At 37.3% G+C, this 17130-nt stretch overlaps 1 protein-coding gene across 2 annotated transcripts in view; it reads left to right on the top strand.

The window, feature by feature from the left end:
• Positions 1-259: 259 nt before the first annotated feature.
• The window catches only part of LOC101850776 (dynein heavy chain 10, axonemal), a 98424-nt gene continuing 81553 nt past the window's right edge, over positions 260-17130 (top strand). Inside the window, exons 1-14 of one of the 2 annotated variants that reach the window (XM_005091495.2) lie at positions 260-811; positions 1608-1757; positions 2996-3168; positions 3471-3695; positions 4152-4400; positions 4786-5025; positions 6315-6473; positions 7110-7273; positions 8185-8383; positions 8721-8837; positions 9684-9932; positions 12425-12601; positions 13041-13272; positions 14384-14437. In XM_005091495.2, coding sequence (XP_005091552.1) covers positions 595-811; positions 1608-1757; positions 2996-3168; positions 3471-3695; positions 4152-4400; positions 4786-5025; positions 6315-6473; positions 7110-7273; positions 8185-8383; positions 8721-8837; positions 9684-9932; positions 12425-12601; positions 13041-13272; positions 14384-14437 — 2605 coding nt within the window. In that variant the 5' untranslated portion in view covers positions 260-594. The remainder of the gene's footprint in view (positions 812-1607; positions 1758-2995; positions 3169-3470; positions 3696-4151; positions 4401-4785; positions 5026-6314; positions 6474-7109; positions 7274-8184; positions 8384-8720; positions 8838-9683; positions 9933-12424; positions 12602-13040; positions 13273-14383; positions 14438-17130) is intronic. The other variant, XM_035973794.1, reaches the window with a different exon arrangement.

Below are 17130 nucleotides of genomic sequence, written 5' to 3'. Positions count from 1 at the left end.
GTGACGAGATGACTGTGACGTCTTGACTGCACTGGTGTGACGAAATGTCCGTGAGACGAAATGACTGGTATTCTAATTATTTTATTTCGCATTATATTAACAAAATTAATATTCTCCTCGTGGATGCATTGGTCAACGCCAGACTTTGACACCCTGACGGACGAACTGCACTATTCCTATGCAGAAATCTTCAAGGAACAATGTTTATTTAATGTCTCAAGCGCGCCTAGCAACCATGTTTCCACAGAGCTAAAAATAATCATAAGTATTCTTGATAAAAACGCCTTGGAATACTTGGATTTATTTTTCTCCATCTTTTCTTTTCCTAAATTTGCAACCAGGAATAGCAAACAACCGTTCTATACTTATGTTTCCGTAGTTTTTCGCACCACTTAGATCTGCTGTCACAGAAAAGGCATTCAGGCGAGTCCTGACGAGTGTTTGGTTTTCGGAAACAAACCAGCGCCATTTGCTCTCTGGCTGGACGTAAGCAGAGGTTGCAGATCGAAGACAAGTTTTTGTTTTGAACCCTCAAGCCAGGTATAATGAAAGTTATATGTTACTCATCGTAATCAACTGTCGTACTTGTCAACCATGGATGATCCAAGGATAGAATGGATTCGAGACAGAGTGAATGGCGCTTTGGATATAAAAGAACATGACGTGTTTGAAGAACTACTTGAACGCGACGATGGGGAGTTTGAAAGGAGACTTGGCAAATTCCTAAATGACAGTCCAGATGAGGGAGAGTCATCAATTTTGTACTATAAGATTGTCAGAGAAGAAGAGGAGGAGGTTGAAGTAGAATGTGGTATGTATTTTGTAATATTTATCTGTTCTCATGCAAACCACAGCCATACATGGAAACTTTATATTAGGCTAGCCTAGGTTAACTTTATTATTCAGTATTTCATTCAGCGAATGGTTAAGTTGTTGCACCAAAAAGTGGTACAAAGATGCCCTGAAATATTTCCAAAGGACTTATTTGACTTCAATGTCAATCCCTTTTTAACTTGGGAAATTATACTGGCCTGACGATCGACCCCGTCAGTTGGAATTTAAATTAAAGCAGCAATATATAATATATTAATCTCAGACAGTCTCGAAATACTATCCGAGTACTAGGCTTCACGAATGAGAATGCTGAAACCAAGAGGAAAATCCAGCATGCTGTGCACTTTCACAAGTGAAAATAAAGTTTTTAAATGCTCAAAATGTGGTACTCTTCTCTGCCAAAATTGGTAACGTATTTAAATAGGGAATTGAAACTGTTACAATGTTGTACTCTGTCAATTCTTTATTTATTTCACATTACTGCAGTGAATTGGCTTGTATTTCATTCCTTTATTAATTGATTGGTTGACCTTTGTTTGTACGTTAGAAGTCTTTTATTTCATGTGAATTTTTTGCACAGAATAAGAAAAATTAACTTGATCTCCAATTAAGAGCTTATTTAATTAATTGATTGATAAAAGGTTAGTTATTAAACAATATGTTCTATTCATCAGTTCATTAATTTTTTAAGGATTGATTATTCACTAACTTTATACATCAGTCCCCTGATTTTCCAGTGCTGATATCAAACTTTATAATAAATTTCTTTCAAGAACCGGAAATTCCTGACATAGAGGAGGAAGAAGAAAATTCTCCTGAAGGTGAGGGAGAGGCTGGTGAAGCTGCACCGGAAGAAGAGGAGATACAGGCCTTACCCACCTCAGAGGCTGATGCTGAGGAGGAATCTTCTTCACCAAAGAAAGGTAATTTTGTCAGTAGCATACTGTAGTAATTTTCTTTCAGTGGGAAAATTTTCTAGCCTCGTGACTTCTGCTCGTAGTCTTCTGCAATGTGTCTGTTGTGCGCACTATCCCCCCCCCCCCATTACTTTTCTTAGTGTCAGTACCCACCATCATGTGAAATAAGAAGCTATGGTTTCCTTTCAGTTGTAATTTCCATGAAATTGAAGGGGTTGAAATGTGTTGACATACCCATCATCATGTGCCACTTTTTAAAATTGATTGTTGGGAACCCTGCCCCATATTAGTCTTGAAAATGATATTTGAGCGAATTGTTGTACATGTATTTTTATATTCTTTTTAGCTCTGCATTTTTGTTGATGAGCAGTTTAGGGACTGCAAGTGGAGAAGTTCGAACACTGAGCAATTTTCTTGTGCAAGTTTTGTGCCTGACTGAAAACTGGAAATGAAACAACCAGCATATGTATCACAATATGGTGGAATCTGGGGTTCATCAATTTTTGGGCTTACCAAGGTGTTGATATCATTTCAAAGCTTGTTCATTTGTCTCGCTTTTTTTGGAACAAAACCCCATCTACCTTAAATAGAAATTGAGATGTTTGCGATTGAAGAAGGGGGGGCACTGGTGTTGGGGGTAAAATTAGCGAGAAAATGGCCACCAAAGTTTGTTGATGTCCAATGCTTAAGTGTCTTTGAAAATTTCAAATTTACATTTCTTGTGTCTTTGAGTAACATTTTAGAGTAAAATCCATGCACGAATGTTTATTTAAATGGACATAAAAGGTGTTCAGCCCCCAAAAATTTTTTTAAAAAAAATTGCCCAACAGGAGGAAAAATGTCACTTTCTTTGATTTCATTATTTTTGGAAGTGCTTGATTCCACAGCTTCATGACACATATGTATTGAAGTTAAAAAAACCCAAACGTGGCTTGTGAAGAATTTTGGTTGCTGTTGACCCTTCAAGAATGACTTGCGTAAGAGCAGGAACAGTGGATAGGATGGGTTGGAACTTGATGGGTGATGAGGAAAAGGAGATAAGGTTGCCAGATTAAGAATACCAAAGGACAGCCAATTACAATGTTTGGACTGTGTGAATAACTTGTCAAGACTCTAGAGGTAAATTACAGACAGCAAGAGGCTGGAGAGCAAGCAAAGTACAGAAAAAATTGGCAGGGATACCACCTCTGAAAAGGCAATGACTTCAATCTGCATAGTGTTTTATCGTATCTAATCACTAACAGGTAAGAAGAAAGGCTCGAAGAAGGGAAAAACAGAGGCGCAAGATGAAGGTGAAGCACAACCCGCAGAAACTCCAGCACCTGAACAAGGTGCTGATGGGGAGGCCAAGGAAGAGGGTGGAGAAGAGACGGAAGAAGGAGGAGAGGATGATGAGGTTGACTCAGCTCCAAAAACAGTGAGTGAAAAGGAGTAAACTCAGGAAAACAATTGTTTGTTTGAAGTGACCATTCAATCAAACTCCAAATTATGAAAGGCTGGGATGAGAGCATTTTCATTCACGGTTGAAAATATTAAAATTATTCAATTGTGCTCTTTTTGCTTTGAGACACTTGTAACACAAGATTACAGATATTCTAGCATAACTATATTTTCTTTAAGATTTGGTGTTGAAAAGGAGAAAACTTAATTACATGAATGGTGACTTCGTATTTTTTCTGCTGTCGAATGCTCTTTAATTATACTGACTTCACTCCTCAGAAAATCATCATTCAGAAAGTGTGGCGCACATATTTGTACATGTGCTATGAACACTTGCCTGAGGAATGTGCAGACTCACAGTGTATATATTTCCTGAGAAACACATCTGGAATGGTTCCTCTTCCCAGTTCACTGGCTGAAGCAGAGGAGACTTTGCCCAACTACTTTGAATATGGTGTTCTCAATGGGCACTCATTGGTGATGCTGGAACAGATCATCTCAATGGTATTGTTTTCTTTGTTACAACTATAGTTTCACCTGTTCATTGTTAATTTTGAAATCTTATGATCTGCCTTTTCAAATACAAATATAGATATATTTTTTCAATAATTAATGTTTTTCACATTTCAGTGTTTTTAGTTTATTATTGGCAAACATAGATGCAGTAACTCAATCTAAAATGCTGTTCTGACCTTATATCGATGGTAGGGGCAAGAAAGACTTTGACAAATGCTAAATTGCAAAATGGCATGTTTTGATCTTGCGTCTAGCAATTGATATAATTCTACAAGCTTGAAAGGTTTGGCCGTATGAGTCATATTGTTTCTGACATATCTTCTTTTCTTCCTCTTTCCTTTGTCTGTACTTTAACAAGTGGATAGCTAGGCTATTTGTACCTAATTGAGTTGTTCTCTCAAATGAAACTGAAATCAACCTGCTTCTCTTTTGTCCTTTCTCCAGGTGTATATGCCGTTACTATCCTATAACCAGCATCGCAACGGCAGTGCTGAGCCTAGCTCCGTTGCCAAGGCTCAGTCAAGGGCCACAAGTCGTCAAGACACAGGGGCTTCAGGCAAAGACATGGAAACTCCAAAGCAAACAGAAATTGTTGAGTCCAAGTCAAAGGCTCTGCTCAGAGATGAATTCCTCATCAATATGCAGAAATTTTCTTCTGCAATCACACGGACTTTGCAGCAAATTGAGGGCGAAGTGAGTGCTTATGTCTTGGAACCGCTGTCTCTCTTTCTTAGTTGAAAAATGAGTTTTGTCTTGAAAAAGTGCTTGATGTTTAAGATGTTACACTATAGAGAACTCTTCATGTCCTTTTTATGACAAAACATAGGCAAGTTGCAAATTTGTGAATCTGAAACTTGTATAGTTTCCTTTTTAAAAATATGTTCCATGTTTTCTTGTTATGTTTACTGATTTTATGTTGTCTGGAAGTAAATGGAGGGTGCTGGTTGTAAGATCACTTTACTTTTACAAATCTATGATTTTTTAATTACCTTCCTATGTTTTGTTTCTACACAGAAGGTGGTTTGATTTTCTTACTTGAACTAATTACAAATTTTGATATTTTCGTTGGTTTGGTCAGGTTCGTTTAGATGTGCCTGAAATGGAGATCCCTGATAATATTGAGGAGGCACTGAAGGATGAGGCCTTGGTGGACTTTGTTCATGAGAAATGCTTAGACTGGCAGCGGCAGATTCGCATGGCTCTTGATCAATTACAGCAAAAGAAACAGCAGGGTAATGGTCCTTTGGCAGAAATTGACTTTTGGAGAGAGAGAAATGCCGCTCTCAGTGCACTCGTTGAACAGCTGAGAATTCCAAAGGTAAAGAAATCTACTGTTCTTATACACATGTATACTTAATGAAATAACATTGCAAACATTGGCTTTTATGATGTTTCCTTGTACTCGATCTCTGTTGCTTTGAATGAAAATGTACTCCAGATGGTTAGAGCAGTGGCGGTGGGTGGACCAAAATTTGGGTGGGGCTTAGGTTGCTTCCAGTTCTTTACCACCAAATAGCAAGCAATAAGAATTAAACATTGATGATTTTTCTATACTCACAGTGAGCCCCGGCAGTTTTAGAACCATTCAAACGAGAAGAGTTGCCTTTGCTTTCCATCTCTTTGTTCTTAGTTAAATTTTTGTTGATGGTGGGGACGAAGCCGATTCACCTCCAAATTTCCTCTAATTAGTTTTCATGTGATGAAAAAGTTTCCTTAAAAGTAGTTCGACCTGATTTATAACTGTTAAATCTCAGCGGCGCAAACACGAACAATGCACACACAGCACTTCAAACATAATACTTCTATGAGCTGGATTAGGCCGTATAGTCGAGAAAGTTGAACGCACCCAACAAAGAACCAATGAGCGCATAGGTATCTGTGTCAGTGGGGGAAAGTGTGTCGTAAACTTTCACCCCATTGTCAGGGCTAGGAGAGCGTGAGCCCTCGGTACAGTGTTATTTTTCCCAGTCTTCTACCTTTTTACAAGAAGAGTTTCATTAAGGACGGGCTGTGGGAAAGGGGTCATCTTCGCTGAGCCCCAAAGACATTTGATTGGCTGCTGAGTTACTATAGTTGTAAGCGGTGACTACAGTGATTGGATAAGAGAGCAAGCCGCCAAGTTGATCACTCTGTGTTCATTGATTGCGGTCATAACGGTTTCAACTGCTTATTTCATTAAGGAGAAACTTTTATTTACTTTGGGATAGAGTTCGGGGTGGTAGGTGGGGACGGGGTAGGGGCTCAAGCCCGTGAGCCCTTCACTACCCATCGCCACTGGGTTAGAATACCATGTTGGGTCCACTCTTTTAAGTTTGTGATGTACTGTATTTTGACTACTTTAGCCATAAGAAAAGATTGTGAAATACTCTTGCTTTACTTTTTCGAGAAAAGTGGTGCACTACATTTTCATTTCTTAAAAAACAATACATGCTACTTTTTTTCTACTATGTCAGAATGTCCTAATCTCTACTTTTTAAAAACCCAACCTTGTAAGAAAATGCTCTACACATTTCTTATTTTTTGGTACAATTTTATCTTCTCTTACTGTCTAATTATGAAAGAGCACTCTGTCACATTATTTATTTTGTTTTACCTCATTACGCATAGGTTGAACACATGATTGACATTCACATTGCCGCTGATGGTGACTTTGATGAGATTCGCACAGAGTTGAACAAATACTATGTGGAGGCCAAGGACAACGTGCGTTTCCTTTCCACGCTTGAAAGACATTTCAAGAATGTGGCCCATGGTGCATCATTCCAGGTATGAAGTGGAATTATTGATGTAATTGCTATTGTTCAATCCAAGGGTTTTTTTAAAGATGCCTTTCTTCAGATCATGATCTGTATCACACATGCTACAAGTGAAACTATTTTTATAAGATAAAATGCCATAAAAATAAATGTGTCCTTGTTTTAGAAAATTCAATAGCATTAAAAAAATACAATGCATGTAACATGAGAGAGAAGTCACTGTGTGTTTCAGATAACAAAATTAAACAATTGCTCTTTTCCGTGATGATTGGCCTTAATATTTAAATGTCTTTATAAAAAAACTCTTCCAGAGCACATTAACTTCTTCTGCTTCTCTTTCATCCCTTAAGGGACATTCCTATCTCTAGTGTGAAGGCTGCTGTTGTCTGCGGGTCCTCCCGTCTCTGCAGAGCTTTGGGTTTCCCTGTTTAGGGTTGGGCTAATATTTCCTTCTTAGTGCCTTGTGCAGGCTTGTTATAAATGGTTTCCTGTTTGGCTGCCAGCTTGACATTGGCCATGTTGCAGATTATACTAACGACCTTTTTTTGAGAGTAAAGTGACAACTTGACAAAGTTTTTCCGTCTTTTTATCCTTTACTTCCCTGGTCCTTAACTGCATCTATTTGAAGGATGATTAATTTTTTCAGGTGGTTACAGAAACCATCCCGTCAATGATGAATGCTTTGAGGATGGTGTGGATCATCTCTCGACACTACAACAAAGATGAGCGCATGGTACCACTGATGGAAAGAATCGCTTGGGAGTTGGCGGAGCGGGTGGCCAAAGTCATCAACATCCAAGAACTCTTTTCGTAAGCATTAAGATACCTGTGGAGAATGAGGTGGATACTTGGCATCAGCATTATTCATATCTCCTTTATTCTGACATCTTTGGTGTAACAGTTATAAGGCACTTTACCTTTGCACGCAGAAGACTCAAGTTTGATTTTCATGTGGGGAAAATTTTATCAAGTATTCGGTCCTTCTGACGAGGTATTGTATCCCTCACATTCCAGGCTGGCCCTGAATGATCTAAGTAAAATCGGTGTGAGTGTAAAAAAACACAAAAATTTGTTTAAAATCTCTTTTTCACTCTTCCCCTATATAGCATTGGCTGTGGAACATGTTTATACTGTCGGCATAGCCTTCTCTCTTCATGCTTTTCTGCCTCAACTTTATGCTTTTCTGCCTCAACTTTATGCTATTTTTGGTAAAAATTTCTTGAAGTGTTGTTCGTGATCTGTCGTTGTCTATTCAACTAGTCATTTGTCTTCCTCTTCTATGTTCTTTACATGTCTCACTTAATGTTTTTTGAAAAAGCATTTATTTCAGTTTCTGCAGGTGTTTTATTATAGCCTTGAAGCAAGTTTAAGGTTCACACCATATAAGTGCTTCACTCTCATAGAGGGAAAAGATAATCTCACTCATATCAGAAGTGGAGAAGATGGACAAAGGTCTTCTGATAATTAAAATTTTAACGCCTGCTGTCTTCATCTCTGCAGACAGATCTGTTTGTTTTAGCAGAGGTTTTACCGTGCTCGCAACTGCATAAGGTCATGTTAGCGCCAGAAGATTAGGTGTTACAAGAGAGTAACAAACATAAAAAAGAAAAACGGGAGATAAGGACGATAGATGTCTGATAGGAAAGAAGCTACTGACTTAGAATTCACCTCACAGCCCACGTGATGCTGTTCATTTTTTTTTTTTTCACTGCATGCACCAGATACCCCACAGAAGAAATCAAAGCCAGGACTGCGGAAGCGAAGAAGATGCTGAGCACTTGGAAGGACACATACAGGGATGTCAGAGCAAAGATAGAGGCTTCAGGCAGAGACCAACGTTGGGAGTTTGACCGCAAGCGTCTTTTTGAGCGCACAGACTATATGAGTGGCATTTGCCAGAACTTGTATGACATTGCCCAAGTACGTACTTTAAAAAAAAAATTTGGTGCCTGAAAAAAACCTTAAATTTTAAAAGTTGTGCTTTCGGTGTATGAGATAAATGTACTGTAAAAACTGTAATTGTTGTTTTATCTGTGCTAGACTGTACACGTCTATTGTATGGATAAAGAACTGGTTCTCCTTTAGGTAATCTAAATTGGCTAGAAAAATGTATCTTTTTAAGTACAATTTACAGCTACAATCAAGATGACTTAACCTTGTGCTTGATTTTCTACAAGACGTTATTCCACTCCTTACGATTATCGATTATCGTTCTTTTATTCCATAACTTGCAACAAAAATTTCCACTGATTGTCAGGTGCTGGAAGAGTTCTACAACATCTTTGGACCAGAACTGAAAGCTGTCACTGGCGACCCTGATCGCATTGAGGAAGTTCTGTTGCGGGTGGTCAAACTTGTGGAGCCTATTGAGCAGGTAATAATGACTTCTCAGACAACTGTCATTTCTAATCAGTGATGTACCACACAATGTCTATGGTGTAACGTGACATCTGTGAGGTAGCACAAGGTCTGTGGTATAGCAATTAAACTCTCCCCCATCACCTACAGGAGACCCGAATTTGATTTTTAAGTGGGGAGTATTTTATTGAGTATCTCAGTCTTTTTGCAAGGATGTTGTATCCCTCTCAGCCTGACAGGCAGGATCAAAGCAGCCCGCCTCTCAAAAGATATAAATTGTGACGATGTGGGCATAAAAACACCTACATTACAAAAAAAAATTGAAAGAGTACCAAGAGACCGTGCTGTGACACATTTGTTAGAGGTTATACAAATCTGAGGTTGAATGAGATCTGACGGACTCAGTATTAGCGAACTTTCTGTTACTGCTGTATATCTTATGTATAGAATGCTTTCATTCTGGCAAGTCAGTTAATTTAAATAATTAATCTCTGAAAAAATAAATGGTTGAAGTTGCAATGAAGATGAAGAAAAAAGATGACAGTTGACCCTGCTCTAACGCCCAAATGTTCAAGACAGTGACCTGTCCAAAAGACCACTTATCACTTTCTCCCTTGTGTTTTTTCTTTACTATAATGAAACTGTCGAAGACGTTTATCTGTCTAAGTCAACCTCATTTTCCTTGACAATGGTTGGCCGTCATGGACAATTTCGATTTTCCTTTAAACTGGTATTCCAGAAAGAGCATAACAACAAATCAAGCTATTATTCGATTAGCAGTTCTCTCCTTTGTATCATTTATATATTTAAATATGCTTGAAAGTGATACAGGAATGATCGTCTTTTTATTTCTGTCCATCAGCTCACGTTCGACGCCTTCTCCCAGAAAGAAGCTTCACACTGGCGTCGTCTTATGGACACGTTTTACAAAGAAGTTACAGAGATTGAAAATGAAGCAAAGGCCTTCATTGATGAGTCTTTCCAGTCTTTGCGTTCAGCAGAGGGTGCCTTTGACATGTTGCTCAATTTCAAGCACTTGCGTTCACGGGAGGCAATCAACAACCAGATGATGCAGAAGTTCAGAGACATTCTAGTGCAATATGGAAAGGAGGTGAGTTGGATCTTTGGGTTAATGCCTTCTTTTTTTCAAATTAGTGAAAAACCTGACATGAATCTATAAAACATGAAAAGAGGCAAGGTAAAATGCAGCGATGGGTTCAGGTTGAGGAGTGCTATTTTAAAGGTGACATATGAAAAACCCCCAAAACATGTTCATTTTTGCTTCTTTTACACCAGTTAGATCTCAGCAGAAAATAGATTATGTATGTAATTGCACTATATAACATGGAGAAGTTAAAACATAATAAAATGCCTCCAAAAGTGAAAGCCCCTAAAAATAGCGTAATGATCATAATATCATGACTAAAATTGTTGATAGTTACAGCAACCTGAGTATGTATGGTATCGTGGTAAAATCGGGCAATCATTTAAAAAGGAAATTGAAGAAACCACCCTTTTTCTGTGGGCCAGGAATTTTTTAAATCAATGTGGGTATGGGAGGGTGGGAGTTCTATGTGTTTTATATCCATTTAAGAACACATTTCTGAGTGGATTTTACTGAAAAATGTTAATCAAAGGCAAACTAATAAAATGTAAATTTGCAGTTTTCAAGGACATTGTAGCCTTAGAAGTCATCAAACTTTAGCAACCTTTCTCGTTAATTTTACCTCTAATACGAGGTGACCCCCACCTTCTTCAGTGAAAAACATCTCGATTTCTAGTCAAGATAGATGGATTTTAAAAAATTGAAACAAAAGACATAAACAAGGTTTAAGTTTAAATAAAAATTCTGTATGCCCAAAAATTGACCAACACATGATTTCGTTGTGCTGTGACGCATATGTTGTTTTGAATAGGTGATAAGATTGACTTTTTTACTTTGTTCCAGTCTCAGTTTCCTGACTTTTTGTATCATGCTAAAGTTTCAATTTTTTTGAGTTTGAGTATAATTTGAAAAACGTTTTTTTTTATAAAGGCTTACAAAAACATGTTATGGTCATTATTCTATTTTTAGGGGCTTGCACCTTTCGCAGTATTTTACTATGTTTTAACTTCTCTGTGTTATATAGTGCAATTACATACATAATCTATTTTCTGCTGAGATCTAACTGGAGATAAAGAAGCAAAATTGAACATGCTTTGGGGTCTTACATGTTACTGTGTTTTCTTCTCTTACAGTAATCATTTCTAGTCGAATGTCATTGTTGTTTCTTCTTCTGTTTCTTCTCCTCGGTCATTCACACCTAAGTCCTGTATCTTGCTCAGTTTTTCTGTTGGCCTGTATAGCTTCTCCTGTAGTGTTAATACGGTTGGCCACGTTTCCTGTCTTAGGGCTTCCTGCACTGCTGGAAGATGTGTTCCTCAGTTTGGTCCACTTCTCCACAGTGGCATTTTGGTGACTTTACTAGTTTCATACTGCTGACATGTGTTGTCTGACTTTTGTATGTTATGTTTTTAGTCTGAAAATAATCACAGGACAGCTCATGGTATCCGTGGTGCTTTAAATAGTGCTTCTATGAGATTTTTTAAATTTCTGGATAGTTAATGCTTTTGTCTGGTTATTCTTTTTGCTCACCCAATTTTACCATCCTGTCCTTCTGTTTATTTCCCAGGTTACTGTTGTGTTTATTGTATATTTTATCATAAGATATTATTTGATGTTTCTCATAGTACTCATAGATGTGTTTTTAGTGCATTCCCAAAGGGGGGGGGGGGGGTATGAACATGTTCTTGTGCACAGTAGAATTGTAAATGGCCTGATTTTTCAATGTCATGCTCAGACTACACAACGGATTCATAGTCTGAGACTCATCCGGGGCAGTGCCACTGACAAGTGTTTTTAGTGCATTCCCAAAGGGGGGGGGGGGGTATGAACATGTTCTTGTGCACAGTAGAATTGTAAATGGCCTGATTTTTCAATGTCATGCTCATACAGTGCTGGAACAACATAGGGGGAACTGCTGCTTTTTCTTTCCCCATCCTTACTATCGTCATTTTTCCTCTACTTCTTTTGTATGTTTGTCACTCTCTTGTAAACTGCTATTTCCGGGGTGCCTTGATAGTCGAAGCAGACTTTGTGCTGCTGAGGGTAGACAAATGAGCAGAGTAAGCCTGATTCCACGTTTGGACTTCTCAGTTGACATCCACCCCTTGATGCTCATATGACCTTATGCAACTGTGAGCGTCATAAAACCTTACTGAAACAAAACTCATAGATGATTAACATGGTTAAAACAACACAGATCTAAAATTAAAATCGGAGTTGGGTCCGAACTTTGTCATCCTTCTTGGAATGGTTATCCTTGGCCAATTGCTTCAATTCTGAGATGATTTTCACTATGCTCATTTGGGCACTTAACTTCATCAAAATAAAAAAAAAATAAAGCAAAAATTTTAACAGTTGTAATTGCCATTGAGCATTTATTTGTGGATGACAAATTTTTGAACAGGTTTTATGACTTCAGTGGTCTTTTATTTTCTGTTCTTTCAAAGTAGACTTACATTATGGAAATACTCTAATTGTTGTTATTAAATCTTCAACAGGTGGACACAATGGACCAGATATTCATAGAGCTCCGTGACAACCCTGCACTGAACAGAAATTTCCCTCTCAACTCTGGCTCAATTTTCTGGGAGCGTTCCCTCTTTCACCGGATCAAACACACTATCATCCGTTTTCAGTCCATGGATGAAATCATGACATCAGACATGGGGAAAGCCGTGAGAATGTTTCTCTTTTTCTTAGTTTTTTAAAACATCTTTTAGCCACAACTTTTCTGTGACATAACAGTTATGTAGTAGTAGAACTTCTTGAATGTCTGAAAGATGGTGTGGAATCTGACACTAAAAAGAACAGATTAGTTCAAATGAACCCTGCAAATCATATGAAATTCTAGTTAAGACACTGATTAAAGTTCATGAGATTGTAAAACGAGTGTAATGCAAGTATTCTTTGAGTCTTCAGTGCATTTGTTTGACTGGGTTTCTGCCTAAGTAAACTTAAAGCAAATCCCTTCAAGGCTTTTCCACAGGAGAAAAAATGGTCACTTTAACTCTGTCTCTATTAATCACAGATGGGTTGGTATTCTTGCTTAACAACATATAACTGAACGATGATAAGTTGTGGAACGTAAAAAGTTAAATTAACCTTAATCCTCAGACTCGTGCAAAGTACCTGTCAGTTGGTAAAAACATGAGAACGTTTGAGGATTCCAAGTACGAGCAGTGGAAGGAGTATGTGGAAATGACACTCCCTGGTCTCCTGAAGCGCAATCTGCTGGTCAAGCGGTCAGTACAGACACATCCTCCGACAACCCCACAACTGGCCAGTAACTCCTTGGCTGGCCTCGATGACAAACCAGACCAAAGGGCATCAGTGGTGGAGATACAAGGTGGGTTTTTTGGTCCAGTCTTCCAGGTTTTAAAGCGTTCCAGTAGCTGGTTACACATTTGATGTTTTGTGACTGTTGGTAGTATTAACAGAAGAATAAGTGCACAGATTTGTCATTGATCAGAGTAAGATGTTGAAGTCTTGAGAGTTTTTATTTGTCTGCATTTTCCCAAACTTTTACTTGTTTTCAGATATTAAAATTTTTCCATGCCAGTACTAGAAAAGACAAAATGACAAGAAAGGAATGTGCTTTTTGTAATAATAAAAAAAAATAATGGATATGTTTTGTACTTAAACATAATTTTATTTAAATGTTTTTCGAGGATTAGTAAAATGTTGTGAATTTTTTGAAAATTGCAAAAACTCTTTACAGTTTGATTTTAAAAAATCTACCTGGTATTTTAACACACTCACCTTTCCCCCACCTGAAACTACATTTACAACTGATGTTTTTTGTGACAAATGTTCCCTGAGTAAATGTTTGTGATTTGGAATTTTTAAAAAGTTTCATAAGTTAACGAGTATGTTTCTGGTTTCACCTTAAGTCACCTCCAACCATTTTCCTCCTATAGTAGCCCTGGACATCCCTACTTGTCTTTTTTTCCCTACGGTTGAGCTCACAGACTTACCTGTAATTTTCACAAACCTCTTCACTTTTTGCTACATCCCTTTTTAAACTGATGGTGACGGTTTGCACGTGCATGAACATTTTAGCCTCACTGATCCCTTAGTGCATGAATCTTCTTTGCATGTTGCACATATTTTCTTTACATTTGGAGTTAGGAAATGTTTGAACATAGTTGACAATTTGGTTTTAGATTTTCCATATTCACAGTCTGATTTTTACCCCAATGTCTCGCATACCACTACTGACTATTTTTTTATGCTATGGATTTATCAAGTTTTCCTGCACACATCTGAAACAGCCAAGAGTTTTCTTTTCTCTCTAAAAAGATCTATTTTCTTTCGTAAGACATAGAATATAATCAGTGAATACAGGACTTGTCAGATTCTCCCATCTGGCAGTGCCGTATCGGTTGTAGGTCTGGCAAAATGCCTGATGTTTAGATGAGTGGCTGGATGCCTTAACTCTGATGTTGCAATCAACACAGTGACCTCAGATCTTAATGAGGAAAAGAGTGGTCCTACTGATGTGGTACTTCAGAGTAAGTGTAGCGCACTTTTGCTTCTCCTCCATCTGCTTTATTTCCTTACATTTGTTTCCAGCATTGTTACTGCAAGCTTTATCTCACTCTGTCTTTATTCATACATGCGTTTGTGTCTATTTGCTGTGCACTTTTCCGGCTTCTATATTATTATTGATTCTTCAGAATTTGTGCTTCTGTTAGATGCATATTGTTGTGCTGCATACCTTTTATAGCTGTTTTCATATTCCTTTTTATTTCTTATACAAGACACAGCATTCTGTCCAGCGCACTAGTTCACCAGCACTTCTATTTTCTCTGTTTTTGACTGTGCTCTGGTAAAATGTTTTGCAAAAAGTTTGTATACCATAAATGTCTTCAGTTTTTGTTATGTTTCTATGATTGTTGAGTAAAGAAATTAGGAGCGGGATGCATACTTTTGCAATACCTGATTAATCGCATTCCTAAACAGTCTTGCTTAATGACCTTCTTCATTGGAACTTCATTCTTTCTGTGGAAATTCTGTTATTTAAGTTTCCTCCTTTTTGAACCACTTTGAAAAACTATGTAACACAATTTTCTCATCAAAACATACCCTCTGAAAGAATCTTGAGTGTATCTCGTGATGAAAATGGTAAACTTAAATGCACCTTTCTACCTTGTTAGAATAAATGGTGGTCTTTTGAAAACATTTGTGAAAATGTTGTTCTCTTTTTTATGGCATTGATGCTTCCTATTAATTCTTGCATCTGTCAAAGAAAAGTAAGCATCAATAATTTCCTTTTCATTTATTTGGTTCGCAGCGATAACGCTAATCTTAATTTCTGACTTGTTAAGTTCTGCGTTGCTCCTTTCAACTGTTAAGAGAATGCTGTAAACATAGATACATATTAGCTGCGTATGGTTTTTAAGCAGGTGCACACCAAAATAATCTTCAAACTGCTTTGTTTCTGGTTTCTGTCATTAAAGTTTTAATGCTCTACTAGACATCACATATGTTATTCGGAAAGTCCTTCCAAAGTACTAGTGGCCATGGAAGGATGAGAAACTTATGGACTGTTTACTTAAATCTGAACCTTGAACTTCCATGCCTTACCCAAGTTCTCAATCAGCCGTGCTGTAACTTAAGCCTTTATATCTGAATACACTTCTTTGGTTTCACAAGTTGTGTTGTAATATGCATTTTATTTGTTATTGAAGTAAATGCTTGACACATAGATGAATCAAAGTGCACCTATGATTTGTACACTGTATAGAAATTTTTCTTTTATATTGGCACACTGAAAACTTCTTCTATACAACTACATGCTTTTTTTACCTGTCATATAATTTTTTTCCTTGCTATTTAATATTTTCAAGAGTGAGCTTTCTTGTTGAGTGCTTCCAATTTGTTTGTGTGATCCTCTCTACATTTAATTTGTATGAAAAGAGTCAAATGAAAAAAAAAAATGAATTCCCTCCCCTTCAATCCCCCAGAGATGTGAAGGTTTTCCTCTCAGAAAAAAAAAGATCATATGTTTACTTAAAATGCAAGAAAATGTACGGACTTAACCAATTTTATTTCGATTTAACTCTGGTCACATGTTGTGATGGGAGATGTTGCATAAACAAGTGGATGAAATCATGTTGCTTTCCTACCTTTTGTATTTTTTAATAAATTAATGTACCATGGAAGGCGTCCCTAGCCATCGATCAAGTATGCCAAAAGTTTCATTTATCATTTTACTTTTGTTTCCCTTTTGTATTTTCCTCTGTACAACATATTATTCTCCTTATTTATTGTCCAAGTTAGTGAATTTTCTTTCCCTCTCCTGGTCCCATCAATATCTCCCTATCTAGTTTTATTAAAGAACAGAATTTATAGTTCATGAGCATCATTTATGAGCTCTTGTTGGCGGCCTATACCCTGGCACGGAGTGAGAAAGGCTGATGATGTGCGTCATTTTAACCTCTTTGGGAATTTGAAATGGAAACTTAAGAACAGCAAATGATTGTGAAAGGGGGCATCTAGTACTTTGCGAATTCAGTCTAGATGCACCAGTGGTAAGTTTTCTCATACATTCACTGCTTGGGTACTTTGAATTTATTGCTGGACATTGATGTTAGAAATTGATAAAGTCTGATATAATTTGCTACAACAAAGTCAATGCATTAAGAGCGGAATTTGTGTAAGTTAGTAGACTTTTGTATTCAGTATACTTCTACTAATTTACAAAAGTTCTGGCCTATTCTTTGTGTACGTGGAAAGATCTGTGTGTTTGATCACATCGTTTATAATTTTATATTTAGACTATAGTAATAGGCCTATTAAATTCCCTAGTGTTATGATATGGATAAAATAGCTGTAGTGAGAAAAACCGATGCTTTGAGAAGAGATGGCACAGAGAACTGTTGCTGTATGAATGCATTGGATTTGTGGATATGAGTGGAAGGGAAAAGGAAAAATTCAATGTTACTTGTGGCATCTTTGAGTATTAGCATACTTATACTCGTATAGCTATTAATGTGTTAATTGCCTTATTGTTTTATGTGTTTGCATAGAATCCAAAAGCTTCTTGGTTTTCTTATAAATAATTTCTTTTTGTTTGACTAAATTTTCAACACTCACACAAAAACAGGTATGTGTAATATATTGCAGTCAAACTCGCCCTATGGCCACTTGTGTAAGAAAATCCCCTGCACAAACGGCCCCTTCCCTTTTCCTACCTTGTGTA

This window comes from Aplysia californica, unplaced genomic scaffold, assembly GCF_000002075.1.
Source record: "Aplysia californica isolate F4 #8 unplaced genomic scaffold, AplCal3.0 scaffold00031, whole genome shotgun sequence".
NCBI classification, from domain to species: domain Eukaryota; kingdom Metazoa; phylum Mollusca; class Gastropoda; order Aplysiida; family Aplysiidae; genus Aplysia; species Aplysia californica.
The sequence above is the reverse complement of the archived record's forward strand: the minus strand, read 5'-3'. Positions and strand labels throughout refer to the sequence as shown.